General features: G+C 45.0%; 1 protein-coding gene across 12 annotated transcripts in view; it reads left to right on the top strand.

The window, feature by feature from the left end:
- The window catches only part of erc1.L (ELKS/RAB6-interacting/CAST family member 1 L homeolog), a 144,475-nt gene that overhangs the window by 23,783 nt on the left and 95,749 nt on the right, over nt 1-24,943 (top strand). For all 12 annotated transcript variants that reach the window (XM_018241171.2, XM_018241170.2, XM_018241166.2 and 9 more), the window contains exon 3: nt 20,547-20,963. In XM_018241171.2, the coding sequence (XP_018096660.1) occupies nt 20,547-20,963 (417 nt within the window). The remainder of the gene's footprint in view (nt 1-20,546; nt 20,964-24,943) is intronic.

Genomic DNA, 24,943 nt, shown 5'->3' with positions numbered 1-24,943 from the left:
TGCTCTGTTATACAGATAGCTAGAATCTCAGCTGCCATAAAGCAGGACAGGACTGCTGCTTACAATGGGGATCAGATAGGATCTGTGCAGCCACTGGGACAGAATGCTCTGTTATACAGATAGCTAGAATCTCAGCTGCCATAAAGCAGGACAGGACTGCTGCTTACAATGGGGATCAGATAGGATCTGTGCAGCCACTGGGACAGAATGTTCTGTTATACAGATAGCTAGAATCTCAGCTGCCATAAAGCAGGACAGGACTGCTGCTTACAATGGGGATCAGATAGGATCTGTGCAGCCACTGGGACAGAATGCGCTGTTATACAGATAGCTAGAATCTCAGCTGCCATAAAGCAGGACAGGACTGTTGCTTACAATGGGGATCAGATAGGATCTGTGCAGCCACTGGGACAAAATGTTCTGTTATACAGATAGCTACAATTATATTTTAGAACTATTCTGTGTTGTGAACTATATTCCATTAATACAGCAAAGGAATTCCAACGGCACACAGGACTGTGAGAAATCTTCAAAAATGTATTTCATTGCGGAGTGCGATGCAACGTTTCGGGGAGTAGAACCCCTTTGTCAAGCAGGGGTTCTACTCCCCGAAACGTTGCATCGCACTCCGCAATGAAATACATTTTTTGAAGATTTCTCACAGTCCTGTGTGCCGTTGGAATTCCTTTGCTGTACTCTGTTGTGGGGCTGCCGAACCTCTGCCAGTGAGCACCAGGCATATTGCTGTTATCTGTTGGGTGTGCGGGATCCTGCTTTGTTCCTAGCTATATTCCATTAATTCCATTTTTTTTCTTTTTTTTAACTTAGTGTCCCTTTAAGAAATATGTGAACCTTGATTCAGTCCTATGTGGGGTTTCTGTCCCCTATTCGAGATGAAGGTTTCACAAACGCTGTGCTGTTCTGTTTATCTCTGCCTTAATCCAATTGCATTGTTATTGTTTGCCTCTTGGGTCAGGTAGAAAATGTCCATTCACATAATCACTTCTATCTGTAGAATATCCCCTGGGCTGTGAGCGTTCAGATACACAGGCACAAAATGTCCAGCTAAACAAATCTCACATTCCATTAATATCAAACATGCTCCGTCCTTCTGCTGACTCTGCTTCTGCCCCAGTAGGGAATGTTTAAAGGGGATGTAAAACCCCAGGCCCAGCAGTAGTGCAAGAACCTAAGGCAAAAGACTTCATGAGTTCACATGTATAAACTATAACTTTTAAAAGTCCTTGTTACTATAGGCACCATCTCTCCCTACTATACCTGCTATCCCACAGTCACACTCCCTTCCCAGAGACTATTATCCACTGTTACTATAGGCACCATCTCTCCCTACTATACCTGCTATCCCACAGTCACACTCCCTTCCCAGAGACTATTATCCACTGTTACTATAGACACCATCTCTCCCTACTATACCTGCTATCCCACAGTCACACTCCCTTCCCAGAGACTATTATCCACTGTTACTATAGACACCATCTCTCCCTACTATACCTGCTATCCCACAGTCACACTCCCTTCCCAGAGACTATTATCCACTGTTACTATAGACACCATCTCTCCCTACTATACCTGCTATCCCACAGTCACACTTCCTTCCCAGAGACTATTATGCCACTGTTACTATGGGCACCATCTCTCCCTACTATACCTGCTATCCCACAGTCACACTCCCTTCCCAGAGACTATTATCCACTGTTACTATAGGCACCATCTCTCCCTACTATACCTGCTATCCCACAGTCACACTCCCTTCCCAGAGACTATTATCCACTGTTACTATAGACACCATCTCTCCCTACTATACCTGCTATCCCACAGTCACACGCCCTTCCCAGAGACTATTATCCACTGTTACTATAGACACCATCTCTCCCTACTATACCTGCTATCCCACAGTCACACTCCCTTCCCAGAGACTATTATCCACTGTTACTATAGACACCATCTCTCCCTACTATACCTGCTATCCCACAGTCACACTTCCTTCCCAGAGACTATTATGCCACTGTTACTATGGGTACCATCTCTCCCTACTATACCTGCTATCCCACAGTCACACTCCCTTCCCAGAGACTATTATCCCACTGTTACTATAGGCACATCTCTCCCTACTATACCTGCTATCCCACAGTCACACTCCCTTCCCAGAGACTATTATCCACTGTTACTATAGGCACAATCTCTCCCTACTATACCTGCTATCCCACAATCACACTCCCTTCCCAGAGATTATTATCCACTGTTACTATAGGCACCATCTCTCCCTACTATACCTGCTATCCCACAGTCACACTCCCTTCCCAGAGACTGTTATCCCCACTGTTACTATAGGCACCATCTCTCCCTACTATACCTGTTATCCAACAGTCACACTCCCTTCCCAGAGACTATTATCCCCACTGTTACTATAGGCACCATCTCTCCCTACTATACCTGCTATCCCACAGTCACACTCCCTTCCCAGAGACTATTATCCCCACTGTTACTATAGGCACCATCTCTCCCTACTATACCTGTTATCCCACAGTCACACTCCCTTCCCAGAGACTATTATCCCCACTGTTACTATAGGCACCATCTCTCCCTACTATACCTGCTATCCCACAGTCACACTCCCTTCCCAGAGACTATTATCCACTGTTACTATAGGCACAATCTCTCCCTACTATACCTGTTATCCCACAGTCACACTCCCTTCCCAGAGACTATTATCCCCACTGTTACTATAGGCACCATCTCTCCCTACTATACCTGCTATCCCACAGTCACACTCCCTTCCCAGAGACTATTATCCACTGTTACTATAGGCACCATCTCTCCCTACTATACCTGCTATCCCACAGTCACACTCCCTTCCCAGAGACTATTATTGCACTGTTACTATAGACACCATCTCTCCCTACTATACCTGCTATCCCACAGTCACACTCCCCTCCCAGAGACTATTATCCCACTGTTACTATAGGCACCATCTCTCCCTACTAAACCTGCTATCCCACAGTCACACTCCCTTCCCAGAGACTATTATTGCACTGTTACTATAGACACCATCTCTCCCTACTATACCTGCAGTTCCTTCCTAGAGGCTACTATAGGTGCCATCTCTCTCCCATTATTTGCAACCTTTAGGGCTAGTCCACACGGGGAGATAGCGACGCGTTTGCGGTCGCAGTGACAAAGCGCCGCGACAGTCGCTGCGACCGGCGCAGGCGACAGTTTTGTATGGGCGCCTATGTAAAAACGCCTGTGCTAACCACACGAGGCGATGCACTTTTCAACAGTCGCCTGAAAAAGCCTGGCGAGGCATTTTCAGGCGTCTGTTGAAAAGCGCATCGCCTCGTGTGGTTAGCACAGGCGTTTTTACATAGGCGCCCATACAAAACTGTCGCCTGCGCCGGTCGCGGCGACTGTCGCGGCGCTTTGTCGCGGCGACTGTCGCAGCGCTTTGTCGCCGCGACCGCAAACGCGTCGCTATCTCCCCGTGTGGAATAGCCCTTAGTATTTACTGGTCACCTGTTTAAAACAAAACTGGTTGGTTTATGGTGGGTCTTAAGAACTGGCACACACTTTAATAACCACATATTTTTGTTCTTGGCCACACACCTTGGCTTCTATGTCACCACTCCCCATATGGTTACTTGTAATGAGATTGCCAGCACAGGAGAGCTGTGGGAGGCCATGGCTGTGTCTATATATAGGCAGTGAAGGTTGGAGGCCATATTGATTTTTAGGCTTTATTTCTGCTTTATTAGATAGTGATTACACTTTCCTATTGTATTCAGGTGCAGACAGAGTTTTATTACTTTTTGTTGCTTAGATAGTGTCTGTATGGCAGGAGTCGTATCAGTAATCAGATAAGCAGAGCTATCCGTGAGTTCTATTCCAGGCAGCAGACTTCACGCCCCAAGCACTGGGTTCCTGCGCTGAGATAACATCTGCAATGGAGGCAAACGAAGCCAGAGGCTTGTGTTGTATTTCACAACAGTGGATAATATAACAGGTCAGGTTAATAAGCCTTCAGATATGATTGATGGGTTCTGTCTCATGGCAACGACCCGTATGCCAACAATTTCTATTTTTCATTTCTTTCTTCCCCTAACCATTCAGTTTATTAATATATATTTATCTGCAGACTGTGCAGCTCTTCTGATGTGTATGTAGGTGTTTGTGTGTCTCTCTTGTGTATATTTTGTATAAAGCAGACCATACAGCTAGGTATAGGGTGCCTAATGAATGGATTTGTGCCGGATTTGACCAAATTGGGTTGATCTTAATGGTATGGTGCAGGGAGATGTTTAAATGTGGTTGGAAACTGATGTCATACACAATGTAGTATATCCTCAACCAACTGGATTTCCTGCATGGCCCAACTGATACTAGAACATAGATCCTAGGACGTTGGATCTAGCTTCCTAGGACGTTGGATCTAGCTTCCTAGGAGTTTGGATCTAGCTTCCTAGGAGTTTGGATCTAGCTTCCTGGGACGTTGGGTCGAGCTTCCTGGGACGTTGGGTCGAGCTTCCTGGGACGTTGGGTCGAGCTTCCTGGGACGTTGGGTCGAGCTTCCTGGGACGTTGGGTCGAGCTTCCTGGGACGTTGGGTCGAGCTTCCTGGGACGTTGGGTCGAGCTTCCTGGGACGTTGGGTCGAGCTTCCTGGGACGTTGGGTCGAGCTTCCTGGGACGTTGGGTCGAGCTTCCTGGGACGTTGGGTCGAGCTTCCTGGGACGTTGGGTCGAGCTTCCTGGGACGTTGGGTCGAGCTTCCTGGGACGTTGGGTCGAGCTTCCTGGGACGTTGGGTCGAGCTTCCTGGGACGTTGGGTCCAGCTTCCTGGGACGTTGGGTCCAGCTTCCTGGGACGTTGGGTCCAGCTTCCTGGGACGTTGGGTCCAGCTTCCTGGGACGTTGGATCCAGCTTCCTGGGACGTTGGATCCAGCTTCCTGGGACGTTGGATCCAGCTTCCTGGGACGTTGGATCCAGCTTCCTGGGACGTTGGATCCAGCTTCCTGGGACGTTGGATCCAGCTTCCTGGGACGTTGGATCCAGCTTCCTGGGACGTTGGATCCAGCTTCCTGGGACGTTGGATCCAGCTTCCTGGGACGTTGGATCCAGCTTCCTGGGACGTTGGATCCAGCTTCCTGGGACGTTGGATATAGTCTTATAGGCTTATAGTCTGTGTGCAATTGGGGCGGATTGTGGTCTGAAAATTATTTGCATTTATATTATTATTATTGCATTTTATGCATTCAAGCTGTATTGACATTAGCTTTGCCGGTGGAGTACCAGATGTGACATTAGCCTTAAGAACAATTCTCATTCTGCAGGTATGTAAGGAGCAACAAGGAATGACTTTTGACCCCTGTTGATCACCTACTTAAGTACTAAAACCATTGCATTCTAAACAACTTATCTGTTATGTGATATGCAGAGTGGGCCCTAAGGCCCATAGTGTTTTGATTGCTGAGGTCTTCAATGAAGAGCGCTCTAACAATAACACCCTGCTGACAGTCACTTCCCTTTACCATTAATGGGAAACTCACGTTATATAGTAGACTCTACTACCTGTAGGGAGATCGATGAACCCACAAGCACCTCAAACCATGAATCTTGCTTGGCTTAATGTTTTAATGGTCTAGGTTTTTAAGGTCTTAAAAGGGATGTGAAAATCAAAAAAACATTTTTCCCTAATTAAAGAAAAGTAATTCTAAGAAATGTTTAAATATACATTCATTACAAATTTCCAAAGATCTTTAAGTTATATGCGCAGGCAATTGCTATTGGAAACTGTGTCTGTCTGGCCATTTCTATTCTCCTCCTTGGCTGTTCAGACTTTTGATACAATGTAAAAGAAGCAGCTGAATAACAGACGTGTCATTGGCTGAGAAGCGCTGATTGCAACATTGTATCAAAAGTCAGAGCCGAGCATAGAGAAAGGGATAAGGAAAAGCTGCTTCCAGTAGCAAATAAATTTACAAATAACTTTTGAACCGGCGAACGATTATAATTCATGTATATTAGAAACTTGCTTAGAATCGTATTTTCTTTTATTAGGCAGTGTTTTATTGTTTGGGTTTACACACCCTTTAATTTTGTCCATAGAGCTGTTACACGTCTGTTTATACAGTTGCTTCAAAAAAAATGTCCCCTGATTGTCCTGTCTTGGACTATTTAAGTTGTAGCTTCTTGGATCTGTAACCCAGCGGGAGGGAATGGGGACTCATGTTAAGTAAATGTAAACCTAAATCTAGCAGAAGGGGGGGGGGAGACATCTTGGAAAATAGTTCCGAGGATAAATCCGATTCCTTATGTCAGAAGCAGAGAGTTTAGTTCTGCTCTGATGAAAAGAACAGCCTTTAGTAGCTGTGTCACTGACTTGCCTTGTAGCCGTACAGCAGGATATCCTACGCAGCCTTGCAATGCTGCACTGAGCGTATACTGGCTGATGGCTGTGCCGCGTTCATCTCCATCCCCATACAGGTTTATTGGCCAGATTCTTCCTTTTACGCATCACATCCCAGGGCTTTAACGCTCACAGCCTGGCTGGGAAATGGCGAGTTAAGGAGGTGCAGAGTTCAGTGACTTTTTTTCTTGATTTTGCATGGCAGGCTCAGGCCTCGAGCTACACAAGGTTCCCCAGTCAGCACTGGCATTAAGGGGCAATATTATTCTTTATACGTGGTACCATTTCCTATGCCGAGGGAATGATTTATAGAAGGGAAGCTTTTCATGGAGCAGTTTGGATCTTCTACTGGCCATGAATTTGAATTTGTTTGAATGTAAATGTAAAATAGATGTTTGTTCTTCTTTTGCTATCTTCCCCATTCTATGAAGGCGATATTAAATGTATCCTGCAGTTTCAGTCTTGTCTAAGCTACCATTGTCTCTCAGGCTGTCTGGCTTCTTTAGCCCTCCTGTTGGCATTAAGGCCCCTATACAGGGCCAGTTATAAGCTGCCGACAGATCACGTCAGCAGCTTATTGGGCAATTTATGGGGGCCCTTCCAACGGGCTTCCCCGATCAATATCTGGCTGAAAGTTGGCCGGATGTTGTTGATTGGCAGGTTTAAAAATCACCTTGAGGTGGGCAATATCGGGCTGATCCCTAGGCTCTAATGATCGGATCACAACGAGAAGAATACGGGTGGTTGGATTGAGGACCGCATCAACGACCTGATGTGGTCCTCTATCTGCCCACCCATATACTTCTTATTGTGATCCGGTTGTTCGACCCTAATGCCAACGATCGGATCGGCCTGATATTGCCCACCCCAAGGTGGGCATTTCGGGGAGAGATTTACTTATTTGGTGATGAGCAGCCAGCTTTAGCCCCTAATAAAGATCTTAAAAGGCTGTGGTCTGACATCAGGGGGTGGCCAATAGGAGAGGACAGTTAATAGAATTCTCCAAGGCAGGTTGGACAGTGACCGTATAAGATAAATAATTTTGTTGTTTGATAATCCTAGGTTGGGACAACTGGGGGGTATCCCTTGTGCCCTGCCTTACTACTTATTTCCTATTTTGATACTAAGTTAGGACAATGGGGGAGAAGCACCTTACATCCTCCCAGTATCATTCCTTCACATGGGCATTAGTGATGTGTGGGCCGGCCCGATACCCGCGGGTTTACCCTGGCCGGTAAAAACTATGGTTGATCCCAATGTTATTAATAGGGAAAAAAGATAAATATATAGGAAAGCCAATATTTTTTTTTTTTCAGAAAAGGTGGCAACCCTACCGGCGGGTTGAGCGGGTTCGGGGGCGACCACGCACTGTTCTTCGCGGGTGATGGCCATGTGTGGGTTGAGCTCTTCTCCTGCTATCCCGCCCGCCACCATGAAATGCCGACTTCTGGGTTAATCTTTTATAGATACTGCGCCTGCTCGCCCTGCCCCTTTTGTGACATCATCGGCGGGGCGGCGCGGGTCTATAAAAGCATCCCAGAAGTCTGATGCGGGCGGGCGTGGGCTTCGGTAGGGTGGGTTAGGGTCGGGTGCGTGGAAAATCCCACAGTGTGTGGGTTGAGCTCTTCTCCTGCTCTCCCCGCTTGCCACTGTAAAATGACGACTTCCGGGTTCATCTTTTATAGACGCTGCGCCTGCTCGCCCCGCCCTTTTTGTGACATCACCGGCGGGTCTAAAAAAGCAACCCAGAAGTCGGATGCGGGCGGGCTCAGGTAGGGTGGGTTAGGGTTGGGGGAAACCACGAGCCGCGCATCACTAATGGCCATTATATGGTTTAGGGATGGGTGGATGTTGGGGTATGTAGTTTAGAAACAGACACAAGTTTGAGGTTGAGTATCCCGTCTCCACCCCACCCTAAAACAACCCTGAATTATTTTCATTGTCCTTATTTTGCCTTTTTAGCTAAAGGGAGGATTTGTATTAAATGGAGATCACCTCATCAGAAATGCAGTGGAGATAATGGGGGGGCCCCTCCCTGCTGGCTGTCCCTATACACATTGACATCAGACGGGTGGGGGGGGGACGCAATCTCCTGCCAATCCCCAAATCTCCGCTTGTGAGTTCCAACAGAATGCTGCACAATTAAAAATCTCAATTTATTCAAATTATCCATCGCTTGTCTAAACGTTCTTTTTTTAAACACCATCCAAGTGTAGGGTCCCTCCCCACCCTGTTGAAACAAACAGTCACAGCTATTCTCCATGCTTGGCACACGTCCAATACTTTTCTGTCTTCATTTTTCATTAGGCTATTTCTATAACCGTGTGCAGCCATTTTTTTTAAACTTAATGTCAAAGAAAGCAAGGGAGGAGGGGCATAAAGGTTAAGGGGGAGTGGTCACGTTCACTGTCTATATAGTGCAGCACATACAAAGCTGTCCAAGATGGATGTTAGTATAATTGTCATGGGAAAGGACCACTGACTGATTTCAAACTGATGCACATTCAGCATTTATAACAGGGATCACCCTAAATGAGCCCTCCATTGAACTAGCTTAGTCTGCTAGAATTCCCAAAAAGATTATATTTTTGAGCTTTGGCAGTGATAAAATGCCTTGTATGTTGTGTACTTAACTTCTATCAACATGGAAATTACATTTATATTAAAGGAACAGCAACACCAAAAAATGAAAGTGTTTAAAGTAATTAACATATAATATACTGTTAGCATGCACTGGTAAAAGCTGCGTGTTTTCTTTAAAAAGGCTATTCTAGTTTATATAAACAAGCTGCTGTGTAGCCATGGGGGGCAGCCATTCAAGCACAGGATACACAGTAAATAACAGATAAGTACTACTATAGTTTATATAAACAAGCTGCTGTGTAGTCATGGGGGCAGCCAGTCAAGCACAGGATACACAGTAGATAACAGATAAGTACTACTATAGTTTATATAAACAAGTTGCTTTGTAGCCATGGGGGCAGCCATTCAAGCACAGGAAACACAGTAAATAACAGATAAGTACTAATATAGTTTATATAAACAAGCTGCTGTGTAGCCACAGGGGCAGCCATTCAAGCACAGGATACGCCGTAGATAACAGATAAGTACTACTATAGTTTATATAAACACAGCTTTTAACCGTGCAGAGCAACAGTACATTATTACTTTGGTACACTTTCAATTTTTGGTGGTACTGTTCCTTTAAGAACCGAAGAGTCAGAGGTACCATAAACTGAGGAGTCGGAACGTGACGTTCATGGCTTCTGGCTGACATGGTGCATCTCTGATCTCATGGTGCAACGTAAGGACTGACTTAACTGCTCTTGGCTTTAAAGGATCCTGCAGGGTTCCCTGAGGCTGTGAAATTCATTTCCAGCTTCCCTTCTGGGGCCTTCCCAGAGGCTCAACACAGCACTCTGTCCCTCTGAGCTTTAGAGAAAAATAAACACCCTCCCTTATTAACCCTTTCTGTGACACCTGGACCTGCACATGTCGGACTAAACCCTACTCCCTGCCGCAGCAAGAAAGGGGTTAAAAGGGAGTGCAATCAACCCACAAATTTGTCTTTATTGCCCAGGCTTATCACACAAGCTGCTTCATGCAGCAGATTGGAGCTTTGGGGCAGGAGGGGTCGATCTTGCACACTGAGCTCTTTCTCTCCTTGCAGCCAGATTTTCATTCTGTGTTGTTTAAACGTGATGCAAAGGAGGGAGTCTCTGACTCTTCATGAGTTCCCCTTTACTTCAGCATGCATTCTCTTTAAATCTAAAATGTTAAATATGCTGTGCCTTTTTGGTTACACTTTGCTGGCCTTGAGATATAGAATCCTGTAAGGTCACTGACACGTCACTACACCGTCCCACTTTTGGGGGGCTTTCACCTTATTGTTCACCTTTGAATTAACTTTTAGTATAATGTAGAAATTCTGAGACAATGTGCAATTGGTTTTCATTTTTTATTATTTGTGAATTTTGAGTTATTCAGCTTTTTATTCCGCAGCTCTCCCGTTTGCAATTTCAGTAATCTGGTTGCTAGGGTCCAAGTTACTCTAGCAACCATGCATTGGTTTGAATAAGAGACTGGAATATGAATTGGAGAGGCCTGAATAGAAGATGATGCATTAAAAGCAGCAATAAGAATAAATGTGTAGCCTTACATAGTATTTGTTTTAAGATGGGGGTCAGTGAACCCCCATTTGAAAGCTGGAAAGAGTCAGAAGAAGAAGGCAAATAATTAAAAAAAAATTAAAATAAATAAATAATGAAGACCAGTTTAAATATTGCTTAGAATTAGCCATTCTATAAAATACTAAAAGTAAAACTAAAAGAGAATTCAACCCGTAGTTTAAAAAACCCCTCCTCCCCCCCAGCCTACCTGGGGTAAATGGGTTGATGCCCCTAATTTTTTACGCGCCCCTCACGTTAGATTCTCTCCTCGGAGTTCACGGCAGCCATCTTCTTCTTCTCCGGTAATCTTCATGTATCTACGGCATTTTTGTCGGAAATTTTTTTGAGTAAATTTCCGCTCCTGAACAACTGCGCATGCCCCGGAAATTTTTTGGAAATTTTCATGACTTCCGTCGCATGCTCAGTGGTTCGGGACCGAACATTTACTCCAACTGCACGTGTCGAATCTTCCGAAACAGACAGAAGAAAGAAGATTGGCACCCATGAATTCCTGTAGCCAGAATCGGAGGGGTAAGTAACACTCTCCTTTCCGGGTCTCGGGTTGAGCTCTTCTGACTGCTCTCCCTGCCTCCGACCTTCCAAATGCCAGCTTCCGACTTCTAGGTTGGGCTTTTATGGACGCTCGCCTCTCACCCGCCCCTTTTGTGACGTCCTCGGTTGGGCGGGTGGTGTGGGTCTATAAAAGGAACCCGGAAGTCGGGCTCGGGTGGGAGGGCGGGTGGTGGACATCACTAGTTCAATCCCCTCTGTCCAGTTGCTCCAGTGATCATGTCTCCTTAAATCTTTGTGGCGATGCCCGCAGTCCTGGTTTCTTACTGAAATGTCCCAAGTTTCTGTTTGATCTCCTGCACTGATGCCAGAAAAAGATACAACAAAGTTGCTAAAACTTGTTTAAATAAGAGGCTTTTTGTCAGAGTCCAGAATACTCAACGCCTGCACTTGGATACATTTGTAACAATTTAACATAAGCAAAGATACAATTGTAACTATTTAAGGGAAACGGGTCTCTTCGGAGAACTGAGACTTACAGCTTAATCATTTGCAAAACTGTAATAACCTAAAACATGATCCTAAAACCCCCACAAATGTGTTCAGACTCAGGGCCGGAACTAGGGGTAGGCAGAAGAGGCATGTGCCTAGGGCGCAATAAAGTGGGGTCGCCAAGCACGTATCTCTTCCTTCAGCCTACCCCTGGTCCGGACCCTTCCGGACCCTTTCTTTTCCATCGACACTGTTTCCCCCCCCCCCTCACACACAAATTTAAATATTGACTGCATATGCGCATTTTGGGAAGCATGCGCATTCCGGGATGTGTATCCTCCATGACGCGCACACTCCAGGACGCATGCACACTCGGTGACGCGCGCAATCCCGGACGCGTGCGTGCATGCGCACTCGGGAACTGTGCCGGCAAGGGGGCGAATCGGCCAGCCGGGTTGCCTTGGGCGCTCAGGTTGCTTGGCCCGTGCCTGTTCAGACTTTCCATAACCTGTGAAATTTTGTAACTCGGTATGGTATTTAGGGGGTGTGGCCACAAAATGGGCACGGTCAAAAAATCCTCTTTCCGATTTTCAAATGTTGGGAGTAGTGATGTGCAGGCCGGGTCGGGCGGGTTCGGGCTGACCTCGCAGCCCCTTTCCTGGTCAGGGTTGAGCTCTTCTGACTTCCTGCGTCAACTTTTATAGATGCGCGCCTGCTCGCCCTGCCCCTCTTGTGACATCATCAGCGTGGGCGGTACTGCACTGGTCTTTAAAAGGGACCCCGGTTAAACCCGACCCACACATCAGTAGTTGGGAGGTATGCCCTAGCAACCAGATTGGAGAGCTGCTGAATAAAAAGCTAAATAACTCAAAAACCACAATTAATAAAAAAATGAAAACCAATTGCAAATTATCTCAGAATATCACTACCTACATCATACTAAAAGTTTATTTAAACAACCCCTTTAATGATGTCACTGTGACTTGCTGAAATTTGAAATGATGTACCCAGTACCACAAATATACAAAAGTAACCCGAGAGTCCAATGACCTGTATAAGAACATTCGGCTTTTTTTTTTTTTGTCTCCAGGGGCCAAAATATAAATAGCAGAATTAGATCTGTGACCCAAAATTTATTTTTTTCCCCCTATGAATATTTTCTATTGCACTAATGGATTTCACATTAGAAAAGGGATCATCACCCACCGGGACTGCAGTGTCCTGTGTTAAAGCACTCAGCTTGGGGCCTTATGTCTTTCTATGGCAGTGTTTCTTAAGCCTTTTTGTCCAAGCAACTAAATAGAAATAGCAGGGTCAGAACCTTATGTTTTACAGTAGGGGGTCCACTCCAAACACATATAGCAAGGATAATTGTCTCCTGATAAAATTGCCCATAATGTTAGACTGCAGTCTGGGGTGGGGACTGAAGTGAATGATATATAATAAGGATGCACCGAATCCACTATTTTGGATTCTGCTGAACTGCCAAATCCTTTGCGAAAGATTCGGCCAAATACTGAACCAAATCCATTTGCATATGCAAATTTAGAGGTGGGAAGGGGAAAAAATTTTACTTCCTTGTTTTGTGACTTCGTTCCCTACCACTAATTTTCATATGCAAATTAGGATTTGGATTCGGTTCGGCCGGGCAGAAAGATTCGTCTAAATCCGAATCCTGCTGTAAAAGGCTGAAACCCGAACCGAATCCTGGATTCAGTGCATCCCTAATATAAAATCTACTGTATCTCCATGTAGTTTCATGACCTGTATAAAATACCATATGTTATCATAGGGAGGTAATGGTATGGGACCTGTTATCCAGGATGCTCGGCACCTTAAAGGAGAAGGAAAGTGATAATTAATTAGGGGTGCCAAAAGTTAGGCATCCCCAAGTGATTGTATTTACTTTAAACTGCACCGGCCCGGGGTTATCCCAGTGAGCACCATGGAGCGATCATCTTCTTTCTTTAAATTTCCAGAGGCAGACGTATGCGCAATAGCACAAAATAGTCGTCTTTCGTTAAAGTTCGGCTTTTCGATTTACTGTGCATGCAAACCCACAAAAAAAAGGTGGAAGCCGATTGCTCCGTGGTGCTCTCTGGAATAACCCCAGACCGGTGCAGTTTTTTGCTGATAGGAACACAGGCCCTGGGTGTCAGTTATGCAACTACAATTACTTGGGGGTGCCTAACTTTTGGCACACCCAAATAATGAGCGATTTTTCCTTTAAAGGAGAACTAACCCCTAAAAATTAATATGGCTAAAAATACCATATTTTATATACGGAACTTATTGCACGAGGCTAAAGTTTCAGCTTGTCAATAGCAGCAATGATCCAGGACTTCAAACTTGTCACAGGGGGTCACCATCTTGGAAAGTGTCTGTGACACTCACATGCTCAGTGGGCTCTGAGCAGCTGTTGAGAAGCTAAGCAGAAAATGAGGTTGGTCTATAATACAGTATAAACTGATGCTACAGGGCTGATTAATAAATTCTTATGTTAATTGCACTGGTTTCTGTGCTGCCATGTAGTAATTGTCTGTATTTACTAATCAGCCTTCTATTGTGACATTTCTATTCTATGTGTACTGTATATTGTGTCCCTAAGCTCAGTAAGTGACAGCAGCACAGAGCATGTGCAGTGAATCGGCAGAAAAGAAGATGGGGAGCTACTGGGGCATCTTTGGAGAGACAGATCTTTACTGCCGAAGAGCTGTGGTTGCTTTGGGCTGGTACAGAAGCACAAAACATCAAGTACAACTTTTCTAGCTACTGCTTTAGCTTTCCTTTAAGGGGGGGTTTCCGCAATTTGGACCTCCATACCTTATGAAAAAATAATTTCAACATAAATTAAACCCAATTGTTTTCCAATAAAGATCAATTGCATATTAGTTGAGTACAAGTACAGTTTTATTTATTACAGAGAAAAAGGAAATCATTTTTAAAAATGTGTATTTGATTTAAAATTAAGTTTGATTACCTTCCCATAATTTGGATAAGCAAACCCACACCTGTACATTAATTCCTTTATGATGTAGAGAGGAGTAGCGTTTGTGTGCGTCCTGCAGCTGGTTGGGTACCCGAGGATTTTCAAGTGTGGGTATAGATACGGGTTGCGGGTCGGGTTGTGAGTCTCATCTAAATTTCTTGTGTTATTTACTATCAATATTTTATTCCTTTTTAAAGTTTTACAAAACTTGTTTCTGGGTAAATATGCGCGATCGGGTCACGGGCTGCGGGTTTGGGTCGGGTCCGGGTCTTAGAAATTGTCTCCGCGCAGGACTCTACTCTGTAGTACCTTTCTTGCAAGGAGAGGGTTAAAGTACTGTCTCATCTGGTACTGAGGTTCGGGTTAATGGTTCGTAATAGCCCGTGTGGCAGGGTTATTTCTCCATATTCCTCGGTAATACGCCGAGTGGCAGGCGATGTGTAGGCTGATGTTTCATTTTGCTTGTGGCAAGGATAAGGTTTCGAATTTATTCGTCATGGTCCCCTCTGTGCGTCAGGGACAGGATTAACAGTTTTATATCGCTCAGTCATGGCTTGTGTGTGGGGGGGGGAAGGGTTATTTTAATTATTTTATTCTTTTACATCCTTCTCAGCGCAGGCTCCTGTTACAGGGAAGGGGCTAAAGTACTTGCTTATGTGGCACTGAGCAGGGGTGCTTCGCCAATGAGGCGAGTTGAGGCTGTCGCCTCAGGCAGCAGCGCCCCACTAGGTACAAGGGGCGCCAAAAATGCTGCTCCTGATACTTTAAGAGCGAATTTCCGGGGGAGGGGGGGCAGCAGCAACTGCTGCTGCCTCAGATGGCGGAGGGGCCAGGATCGCCCCTGGCACTGAGCTATAGGTAAGGGTTAATCTAACTTAACCCAGTCCGTGCCAAAAGGAGCTACAAGTCTGAAGTGTTTGTGTGTGTGTTGGGGGGATTCAGTCTCTTGCTGTCAGTTACTGGGCACATTCCTGCCATTCCTACATTCCTCCAGCTGTGAAGGGGGGGGTCTTGTTTGCTCGCTGCCTCCTGAATGACTCACTGTGCGGAGTTCTAATGACCTGCTAATTGTAGCAACGACGAGGCCTTCACACAAGACACACAAAGCAGCCCAGCTGTGAAGGCCCAGGCACTTGTCATGAGAGGGAGGTGTAACCTACCCATCCTCCTATGCAGATGAGCCTTTCTTGGGCAAGAATGAGGGCTGTTTCACCTATCCCTACTGATAAGGGATTCCTCTGAGCCGTCAATCGGCCCTTTCCTTCTGTCCTGCTCCTCTGGGAAGTGCAAATTGTGATTGACAGCTCTGGTGACTCAGCAGCCTCCATTTCCTCATGATGCTGTGTCTGACTTTTCCTCACAGAGAAAGCACCCCCATTCCCCTTAGCATTTGGCCTTTCCCTGGCTCCTTCCATTTATGTTTGTTTGCAAAGTAACATGTCAGTAACAACCCCACAGCTTGCATTCCCTCCCAAACATCTTCACACTTCCCTCTCCCGTTCCAGCTTTCGCACTCGCTGTTTTGGTGCGTAGCTTCTTCTGCAAAGTCGCGACCGGTTGCAGACTTTGATCCTGGCTCTCATTTAATCATATGTATCAGGTTTAGGAATGGCAGGAAATTGCCCTCAGAAAGGATCACGTTATCCGAGGCGGTCATCAGGGAAATGGTCATATGCTTTTAACATTCCGGCCTACGATATTGCTTTTTATAGACAAGGGAGACTGTCACACGATGCCTTGAGATGCATCTGATGATACGATATACAATTCTTTTATTCAGCCTGTTTATGAAGACCTTGACTTCAATCTGTTCGACATCATCTGAATGGCAGCAGCCATTTTGTTTTTCTGTAATAATTTGTTTCGAGGTTTTTCGGTACTTGCAGCAGTGGACAAAAGTTGCCTGGACTGAGTCTCAAAATGGTTCCTGGTTTTTAAAGTACACAAAGGCCCATACAGCCCCACTCAGGTCCAATTTGAACATGTCAAAGAATCTTAATACGAGGAAAGCAGCCATACTGTCTCCGGGCAGTTGGGTGACTGGGCTCACCTTAAAGGGGTGGTTCACCTTTAAAGGGGACCTGTCACCCAAAAAAAATATTCAAAGTCCTATTTTATCACATTAGTCAAGCAAAATTAACTTTTATTACACTATATAAGTTATTTAAATCTCGTTTCCTTCAGCCTGGGAAATTCATAATTATAACAACAAGGCAGGAGCCATTTTTTGGACACTGTTTTTAAGGCAAGTCTTGTATCATCTCAGAATCTTGTTTGTGCACCAGAATGGGGGAAAAACTGGACCGGCACATGACTACTGGCTACATAATTAAATGGTATGGGGGGGGAATGTGGGAGTGCAGTGACATCCAGGTAGTGCTGAATGGAAAGTGAAAGTAATTGTCTGCCCCGCCTCTATGCCTAAAGTTGGCCATAGACACACAGATCCTATCGTACGAATCAAGGATTCAAGTACGATTTTCGGATCGTGTGTGCCGTGTGCCGTCATCTTTCGTCCGGCGGAGATCGAAACCCAGGGCACATCGTAATAGGCCGAACAATCAAATTACACCCGATATAGCCATGTTTGTTAATGGCATATCGGGGAAAGATCCGCTCGTTTGGCGATGCCAAATTATACAGCTTTTTGTGTCTGGGTGACAGGTCCACTTTAAGTTAACTTTTAGTATGTTATAGAATGGCCAATTCTAAGCAACTTTACAACTGGTCTTCATTAAAGGTTAAAACTAAGTAAGCCTTATCAGAAATGTCCACCTTAATATACCAGTAAACTAGTGATGTGTGGGCCAGCCCGATATCTGTGGGTCAATTGGGTTCAGAGTCCAGCTCTTCCTCCTGCTCCCCCTGCCGCCGACTTCCAGCTTCCCGTTTTATAGGCACATGCCTGCTCGCCCCGCCCCTTTTGTGACATCATCGACAGGGGTCTATAAAGGGAAGTCGGACTCGCGCGGGTGGAGAGAGGGTTAGGGTCAGGTGCAGTTCAGGATAAACCCGACTCGCACATCACAACAGTAAACCCTCAAAGTAGTGCTGCTCCTCTGTCAAAAGAAACATTGCATTTCTTTTCTATTGTATACTCATGGGCTTCTGTATCAGACTTCTGTTTTCAGCTTAAACCTCCTTGCCCCGGGCATGAGCATGCTCAGTTTGCTCCTCTCCCCCCTCCCTTCTCTGCTGTAATCTGAGTCCAGAGCTATAAGTGAGCAGGGAGAGGCTCAGGCAGGAAGTGACGTCACACCAAGCTAATATGGCAGCTGCTATCCTAAACAAACTGGGAGAGCTTCTAGGGCTGTTTACTCAGGTATGGTAAAACATTCTACAGATTAAATATAGCATTCTAACTTGCACTAATTCAGCTAATCTATTTTCAGTAAAATGCCTCCGTAGCTTTCCTTCTCCTTTTCGTCTGACTCTTTCGAGTTTTCATATGCGGGTTACTGACCCCTTCTAATGCTCTGTAAGGCTGCAATTCTATTATTATTGCTACTTTTAATTACTTTCTATTTAGGTCCACTACTATTCTTATTCCAATCTGATTCAAATCAATGCATGGTTGCTAGGGTAATTTGGATCCTAACAACCAGACTGCTGAAATTGCAAACTGGAGAGCTGCTGAATAAAAAGCCAAATAACTCACAAACCACAAATACTAAAACATGAAAACCAATTGCAAATTGTCTCAGAATATCCCTCTCTACGTCATACTAACAGTTCATATACAAGTGAACAACCTCCTTAAAGATTCTGACACATTTACTTTAAGGTTATGGGGGGGGAAACCATCATCTGTTCATTTCATATTTAGACTTTTCATTATTTATTATGCAATAATAGATTATTCAGTTAGCTTCCCACAGGATGTATTTTAGATACCATATTTCCCAAGCCAAGAAAGTAGGTGGTAGGGCACCTGTTTGGCCCTGTATAAACTGGAAAAAGAAAGCGAGACAAGAAAATGCATAACATACTCCTTCTGACCCAATGTGCCCCACTGTTATTCTCTGATTACAGTTCCAGTATATACTATTTATAGCTGTTGTTCTTTGTCCACTTTTTTTCTACCCATAAATAGATTTTCCTTTTAGAGGCTACAGCTTATGCACTGGGATGAGATATTCCTTTATGGCAGTCGGACTGGAAAATATGGGGTTAAGCAGTTTGGTTTCTTATTGGAGCATTTTGATTTATCAGAGCACACAGGTTCTGATTTTGCAAGATTGCGAAGTAATATCCGCATATTTGACTATGCAGCGTGCCGACAACTGGCGGTTGCTCTGTAGAGCAGGAAATGGTATTTGTAGACACGCTGTTAATATACACACCATGTGACTGGGGCTACGGTGCACACATGATAAGGGGTCGTTACTGCATTACCATACATATTAAAGAAAAGTATTCTTGCATTTTCTTTGTTATTGTGTTTACTACCTCTCTCCTAGACAAGGGATTAGTGATGTGAGGACCGGGCTGATACCCGCGGGTCGGGTGGGTTCGGGACGACCTTGCTGCTCCTCTTGCGGGTTGTGGACCTTACACTGCCAGCCTCCGACTTCCTGTTTTATAGGCTCGCGCCTGCCCGCCTCTCCCTTTTTGTGACATCATCGGTAGGGCGGTGCTGGTCTAGAAATGGAGGGCAGGTGCAGGTCCAGTTTTTCTCGACTCGCACATCATTATAAGGGATGTTGTAGTACAGGTATGGGATCTGAATTACAGGAAGTCCCATCTCCCATAGACTCCATTTTTTAAATTTTTTAAAATTTTAGAAATGATATCCTTTTTCTCCGTAATTAAGAGGCTGTACCTTTTATTGGATATAATTAATCCCTATTGGAGGTAAAACAATCCTATTGGGTTAATGGTTTTTGATTCCAAATTATGGAAAGAACCCTTATTTGGAAAACTTAGGTCTCTAGCATACAGTATACCAGGTCCCCATACCTGTAGTAGTAGTGAGAGGGCTGTAGATTGTGTATATATGGCTGACACTTGCACACTAGCATGTCCTAACATTGGCACCACTTAGCACTGCAACAAATCAAGTTAATGTCCATCAATTTGTGCGGCCGATGTGCATGGCCGGATTAGATACACCCCCACTATTATAAGATTATTTTACATTTCGCTGCTGGAATGGGTGCTGATTACTGGCCATAATGTGTGCCTTATTCACCCCAAATGAACCTGTGTTACAGCTAGCTGCCTTTGGAATTATGTATTCTGTCTGTATCTCTTTCCTGAGCACGGATAAATGTCAGCGCCGCTCCCAATGTCTCCCCACGTCTTCTCCCGCCCAAGCCTCCTGCAGGGAAATGCAGTCATTCTCCCGAGAGGCCCCAAGATATCCATTTATTGTCCCCACAGGACCAGCTGGCAAGGCGAGAGATGTTAGAGGCTGTGTGCTGAAGCTCTCTGCACTGTTCCCATGTTCAAGATAATGGTATTAAAGCTTTATTGTAGGTTACAGTTCCAGGTGTTGCTAAACTACATCTCCAATCACCCAGTTGGGCTAAATCAAGTTCACCCATCACAACTCACACCCTTTAACCTTTTCTATGGACAACCTGCTACTTATTTGTAAATATGAAATAATTAGATTACATTGACTGTATCACCGTGGCAGCCCTACTGTCGATAGAAATCCTTACATTGTTGGCACATGCTCACCCTGCGTAGTGTTAAAGTGCAATCTGTTGATCATTGTCTATCAGTTATGATCAAGCCTACGGAGAATATCTCGGCAGAGGCAAGATAGCTCACCTGAACCCTTGAGGTCCTATATGCAGACAATGGCATGGTTTCATATGGCTGAAGTTATGGATAAGCTCTTTGTGATTGGCTGCTTGCAATCACACAGCCCATAACGTAGACTGACCCGGCTGAAATGTATTTGGGTATAAAGTCAAATATAAAGAGACTGACTTTGTTTCTGTGCTTTTGATTCCAGCACCTACAAATGAGCATTCAGGCAATGCAGGACGAGCTGAGGATCCAGAGAGACCTGAATCAGCTGTTCCAGCAAGACAACGTTGGCCACCTCAATGAACCCTTTACCGGCGAGCTGACAGAGGACAACTTTCGACTGCTGCACGCCGAGCATGACCGCAAAGCCAAGGAGCTTTTCCTGCTTCACAAAACACTCGAAGAGATGGAGCTGCGCATTGACACGCAAAAACAGACCCTCAACGCCAGGGATGAGTCCATCAAAAAGCTGCTGGAGATGTTGCAGAGCAAAGGCATCCCCAATAAGGTCATGGAGGAAGACCATGAGCGAACTCGAAGGTTGGCTGAAGCCGAAATGCACATGCACCACCTTGAGAGCCTGCTGGAGCAGAAGGAGAAGGAGAACAACATCTTCAGAGAGGTAAGAGTGTTGCCATACTCCCAGACAGTTATCTTTTTACAAGAGGGTTCAGTCAATGGCAGCTGATGGAGACCTTACATTTTCTGGGGCTGCACAGAGCAACCATGTGGGGTTGTAGATGGCTTTGCTGTAGGTAATTTAGGTCTCAACATCAAGGTTCACTCCCTTATTTAATGCAGAGATAACTGGGCCCAAGGCAGGCAAATCAGTACCTGGACCCTTAAAGGGGTGGTTCACCTTTTAGGTAACTTTAAGTATGTTATGCAATGGCCAATCTAATCAACTTTTGAATTGGTCTTCATTATTAATTTTCTATAGTTTTTATAGTTATTTGCCTTTTTCTTCTGACTCTTTCCATCTTTCAAATGGGCGTCTACACACTCTCTACATCATACTAAAAGTTATCTTAAAGGTAAACCACCCCTTTAAGGAGAACCCAGAGAGAACCCTTAAGGAGAACCCAGAGAGAACCCTAATGGAGAACCCAGAGAGAATCCTAAAGGAGAACCCAGAGAGAACCCTTAACGAGAACCCAGAGAGAATCCTTAACGAGAACCAAGAGAGACCCAAAGTCCTTAAGGACTTGCTTGCATTGAGGCAGTTTCTATAAACAGCAATAATAAATATCAAACATTAACCACTAAGGGTGCTGCTTTCACTTTAGACAATACTTCTACTGGTCAGTGTCCCAGCAGAGCAGGGGTCTACTGTATTCTGCCCCCCATCACCGCACATCTAGAATGCAGAGAACAGCCTGTTGCTTTGTTTCCATGGAAACCGTTGCCATAGCTTCTACCAGTGTCAGAAAATTTCTCTTCCTGCTGCAGTAAATCGCATTTGTAGGGCAGATGGGAAAAGGACAAGACCCAGTGCTGAGACCCCCCCCCCCCCCAACCTGCCCACCTCCTTGGCCTGTGCAGCTCTTAACATCAGCAGCCATTCCTTCAGGGGGCATAGACTTTGTTTTACATCATCACAGTGAGGTGCCCAACTATGGGGTCAAACCTGAGCAATATACTCATGCCTAGGGAAATGGTAATGGAAATAGCTTTTTAGTGGCTTCCCCACAGCAGGAGAGTAATGGGGCTACCATATAGCTTCTCGGGTCATGTTTAAAGGGTCATATTCAGACAAAAGTGTGGAAGGCCTATGACATGGGTAATGTTTCTCTGCTGGTTTATTCTGCTGGTACCCCAGTACCTCTCTGTGCCACCTGGCATTCAGAAGAATGGAAACTGCCCAAGGCAATGAAGTGAATGGAAGGCAGTATGAAGAGGCATCGGCCATGTCTCCGTTGGCAGAGAAACGTTCATGTGCCGTAGGCCCAAGTGCAGGACCGTAACAGAATGTGCCCAGTCTTCCATTAACCCACATGTCAAATCATTCTGATGGGCTTCTCAGTCTTTAATTAAATATAGACCCAAAATGTCTTTCTTGTTAAAGCCCTTGAGGCCCAGAGAGTGACATCCCAGTGACAGATTAACTATAGACTGCAAGCAAAGCATCACAAATGGGATCAAATCTTCTACTTGTACCTCTAGCATTTGCTTCCAATAGGAATGCTGTGCTCAGCACGCTAGCTTTAACTTACGATATCGCAAAGGGGAGCTCAGCAGCACTCTGAGTATTGACAGAGACTTTTGGTCTCAGTTGCTTAGTCAAGTGGGTCACTTAAGGTCCCCATAGTCGCAAAGATTTTTCTTTATCAGCCCCAGTGCAATCTATCTATGTTTGCAGGGCCAAGCAGACAGCTACCCTTCAGTTTTGCTGGCAATATCGCCTGAAAGTCTTTTTACTTGATGGACAAATAGTACATTTAAACAATCGTTTTAAGATAATCGTGGTCTCACGATAACGAGAAGATCTTTTAAAGATCTTTAAATCTATGGCCAGTCTTGGAAGCATAAGGATACAGAACCCACCTAAAGACGGCCATACACGGGACAATAAAAGCTGCAGACAGACCGAGTCGGCAGCTTATTGGCCCTCCGACGGGCTTCCCCAATCGATATCTGGCCGAAAGTCATCCTGATGTCGATCGGGCACGGTTAAAAATCCTGTCGGACCGCGGGCGCATTTGTTCGTAGATGGGGTCCGGCGATCCGACCGACCATATTGCCAGCATTATGATCCGATCACTGGGCCCTAGGGCCCACAATTGGATTAGCCCTATGTCGCCCACCTCAATGTGGAAATATCAAGAAGATATCCGATTTGGCGAAATCGCCAAATGAGCAGATCTCTAGGTGTATGGCCAACTTAAGTCATTTCTAAGAGGATGTTTTTGAGCCTGTTCAATGTAGAGCAGGTCATATTTAGGTAACTTCTTTTCAGAAAATGTGGTGTTTGTATGTGTGTGTTTAGTTTCATAGACCAGGAAGATTTGTTTGGAGGAGGACCTTGCAAAGCAGGTAGCAGTTGGGTGGGTTATTTGTGGAGATATTAGGGTTTGGGCAGGTTCCTTGGAAACCTGTTAGCATTTGGGTAGGTTTCATGCAGAGCAGCTAGCATGTGGGCACATTCCTTGTAGAGCAGGTAATGTTTGGGTAGGTTCTTGTAGATTAGTGTTTTTGTAGTATTTTGCCAAAGCAAGTAATATTTAGGTAGTGTTTGGTTCCTTACAGACCAGGTAGCTATTGGGTAGGTTCCTGGTAGAGCATATAGCATTTGGTTAGGCTCCTCGCAGCTCATGCAATATTTTGGTGGAGTTTTGGGTAGTTTTCTTGCAGACCAGGTAGTGTTTGGTTAGGTTCCTCTCAGAGCAAGCAACAATTGAGTAGGGTCTTAACAAACAAGTTGAGTTATGATGGGTTAAGTTGTATTTGGGTAGGTTGTTACTAGATCCGGTAGTGTATGGTTGGTTCCTCACTGAGCAGGTAGCATTTAGTTAGATTCCAAGCAGAGCAAGCAATGGTTGGGTAGGGTCCTTACAAAGCATGTCATGTTTGGATAAGTTCCTCATAGAGCAGGGTAATGTTTCCTTGGTACCTCAGAGCAGGTAGCATTTGGGTAGGTTATTTGCAAAGCACTAAGTGTTTGGGCAGGTTCCTCAGAGCAGGTTTAGTTTTCTAGACCATTGCAATATAGGCACCTATGTTGGCCCATGGGTCTACTACCTCTAGATATTGGTAGGCCAGCTGAAAAGTAGACTATGGATCAGGTGCAGTCAAAATCAATGTGCAGGAAATGACTTTTGAATAATGAAGCAAATGACCTGCAGGGTGAGTAGCACGTAGACAAATTATTTACCCCCACTGCCCATCTTTCTCCTGGTTTTCTATGGTGAAGTGGGACAGCGCTGTTATTGAATACATGGGGAAAGTGTGGAGTGACTTGCTTCCCGAGAGTTGGAGAGTGGAAGGCACTTTTGTTAAGCACATCATTTTGGAAATCTAAACAAATGTGTTTGGCTTGGGCCATTAGGCTGTGTAAGGTGGGTGAGGCTGCCATCTAGTGGAATAGGGATTTACTGCATGTATAAGGTATGTTAGAATCCCAGTTTGATTTCTTGCTCGGCAGCAGAGAGCATATAGCCAAATGTGCTTTAAATGCTTATCCCTATTGGAGGTGGCGGCAGCTACAAAACTGCTGGAAAAGTCAGGGGGGGGGGGAATTATGTAACCCTGGTACTTACCCTACAGCTTATTAGGACTACCAGCTAGAGAGGTACAGTGTAAATGATATATAGCTGTCCATCTAATTTCCAAGCTGCTCAGTGCTTTACTCTATACACGTGCCTCCATATCTCCTAGCATTGTCCTTTTAAATGGAAACTGTTACCCAAATGTCAGTTTGTTTTTTGCCTATACTGATGGGGGCTGCCATACATTTCTACTAGCTATTTACACACATGGGTCACTTAATGCTGATGATACACATTAGCTGTGTACACAAACCACTTAAGCTATGTGCACACACACACAACACCCCTTGTACAAATTAGCTAAGTGCACATTTTCTGCAAACAAAAAGGACTGAAT

This window comes from Xenopus laevis, chromosome 3L (genome assembly GCF_017654675.1).
Source record: "Xenopus laevis strain J_2021 chromosome 3L, Xenopus_laevis_v10.1, whole genome shotgun sequence".
Lineage (NCBI taxonomy): Eukaryota > Metazoa > Chordata > Amphibia > Anura > Pipidae > Xenopus > Xenopus laevis.
The sequence above is the reverse complement of the archived record's forward strand: the minus strand, read 5'-3'. Positions and strand labels throughout refer to the sequence as shown.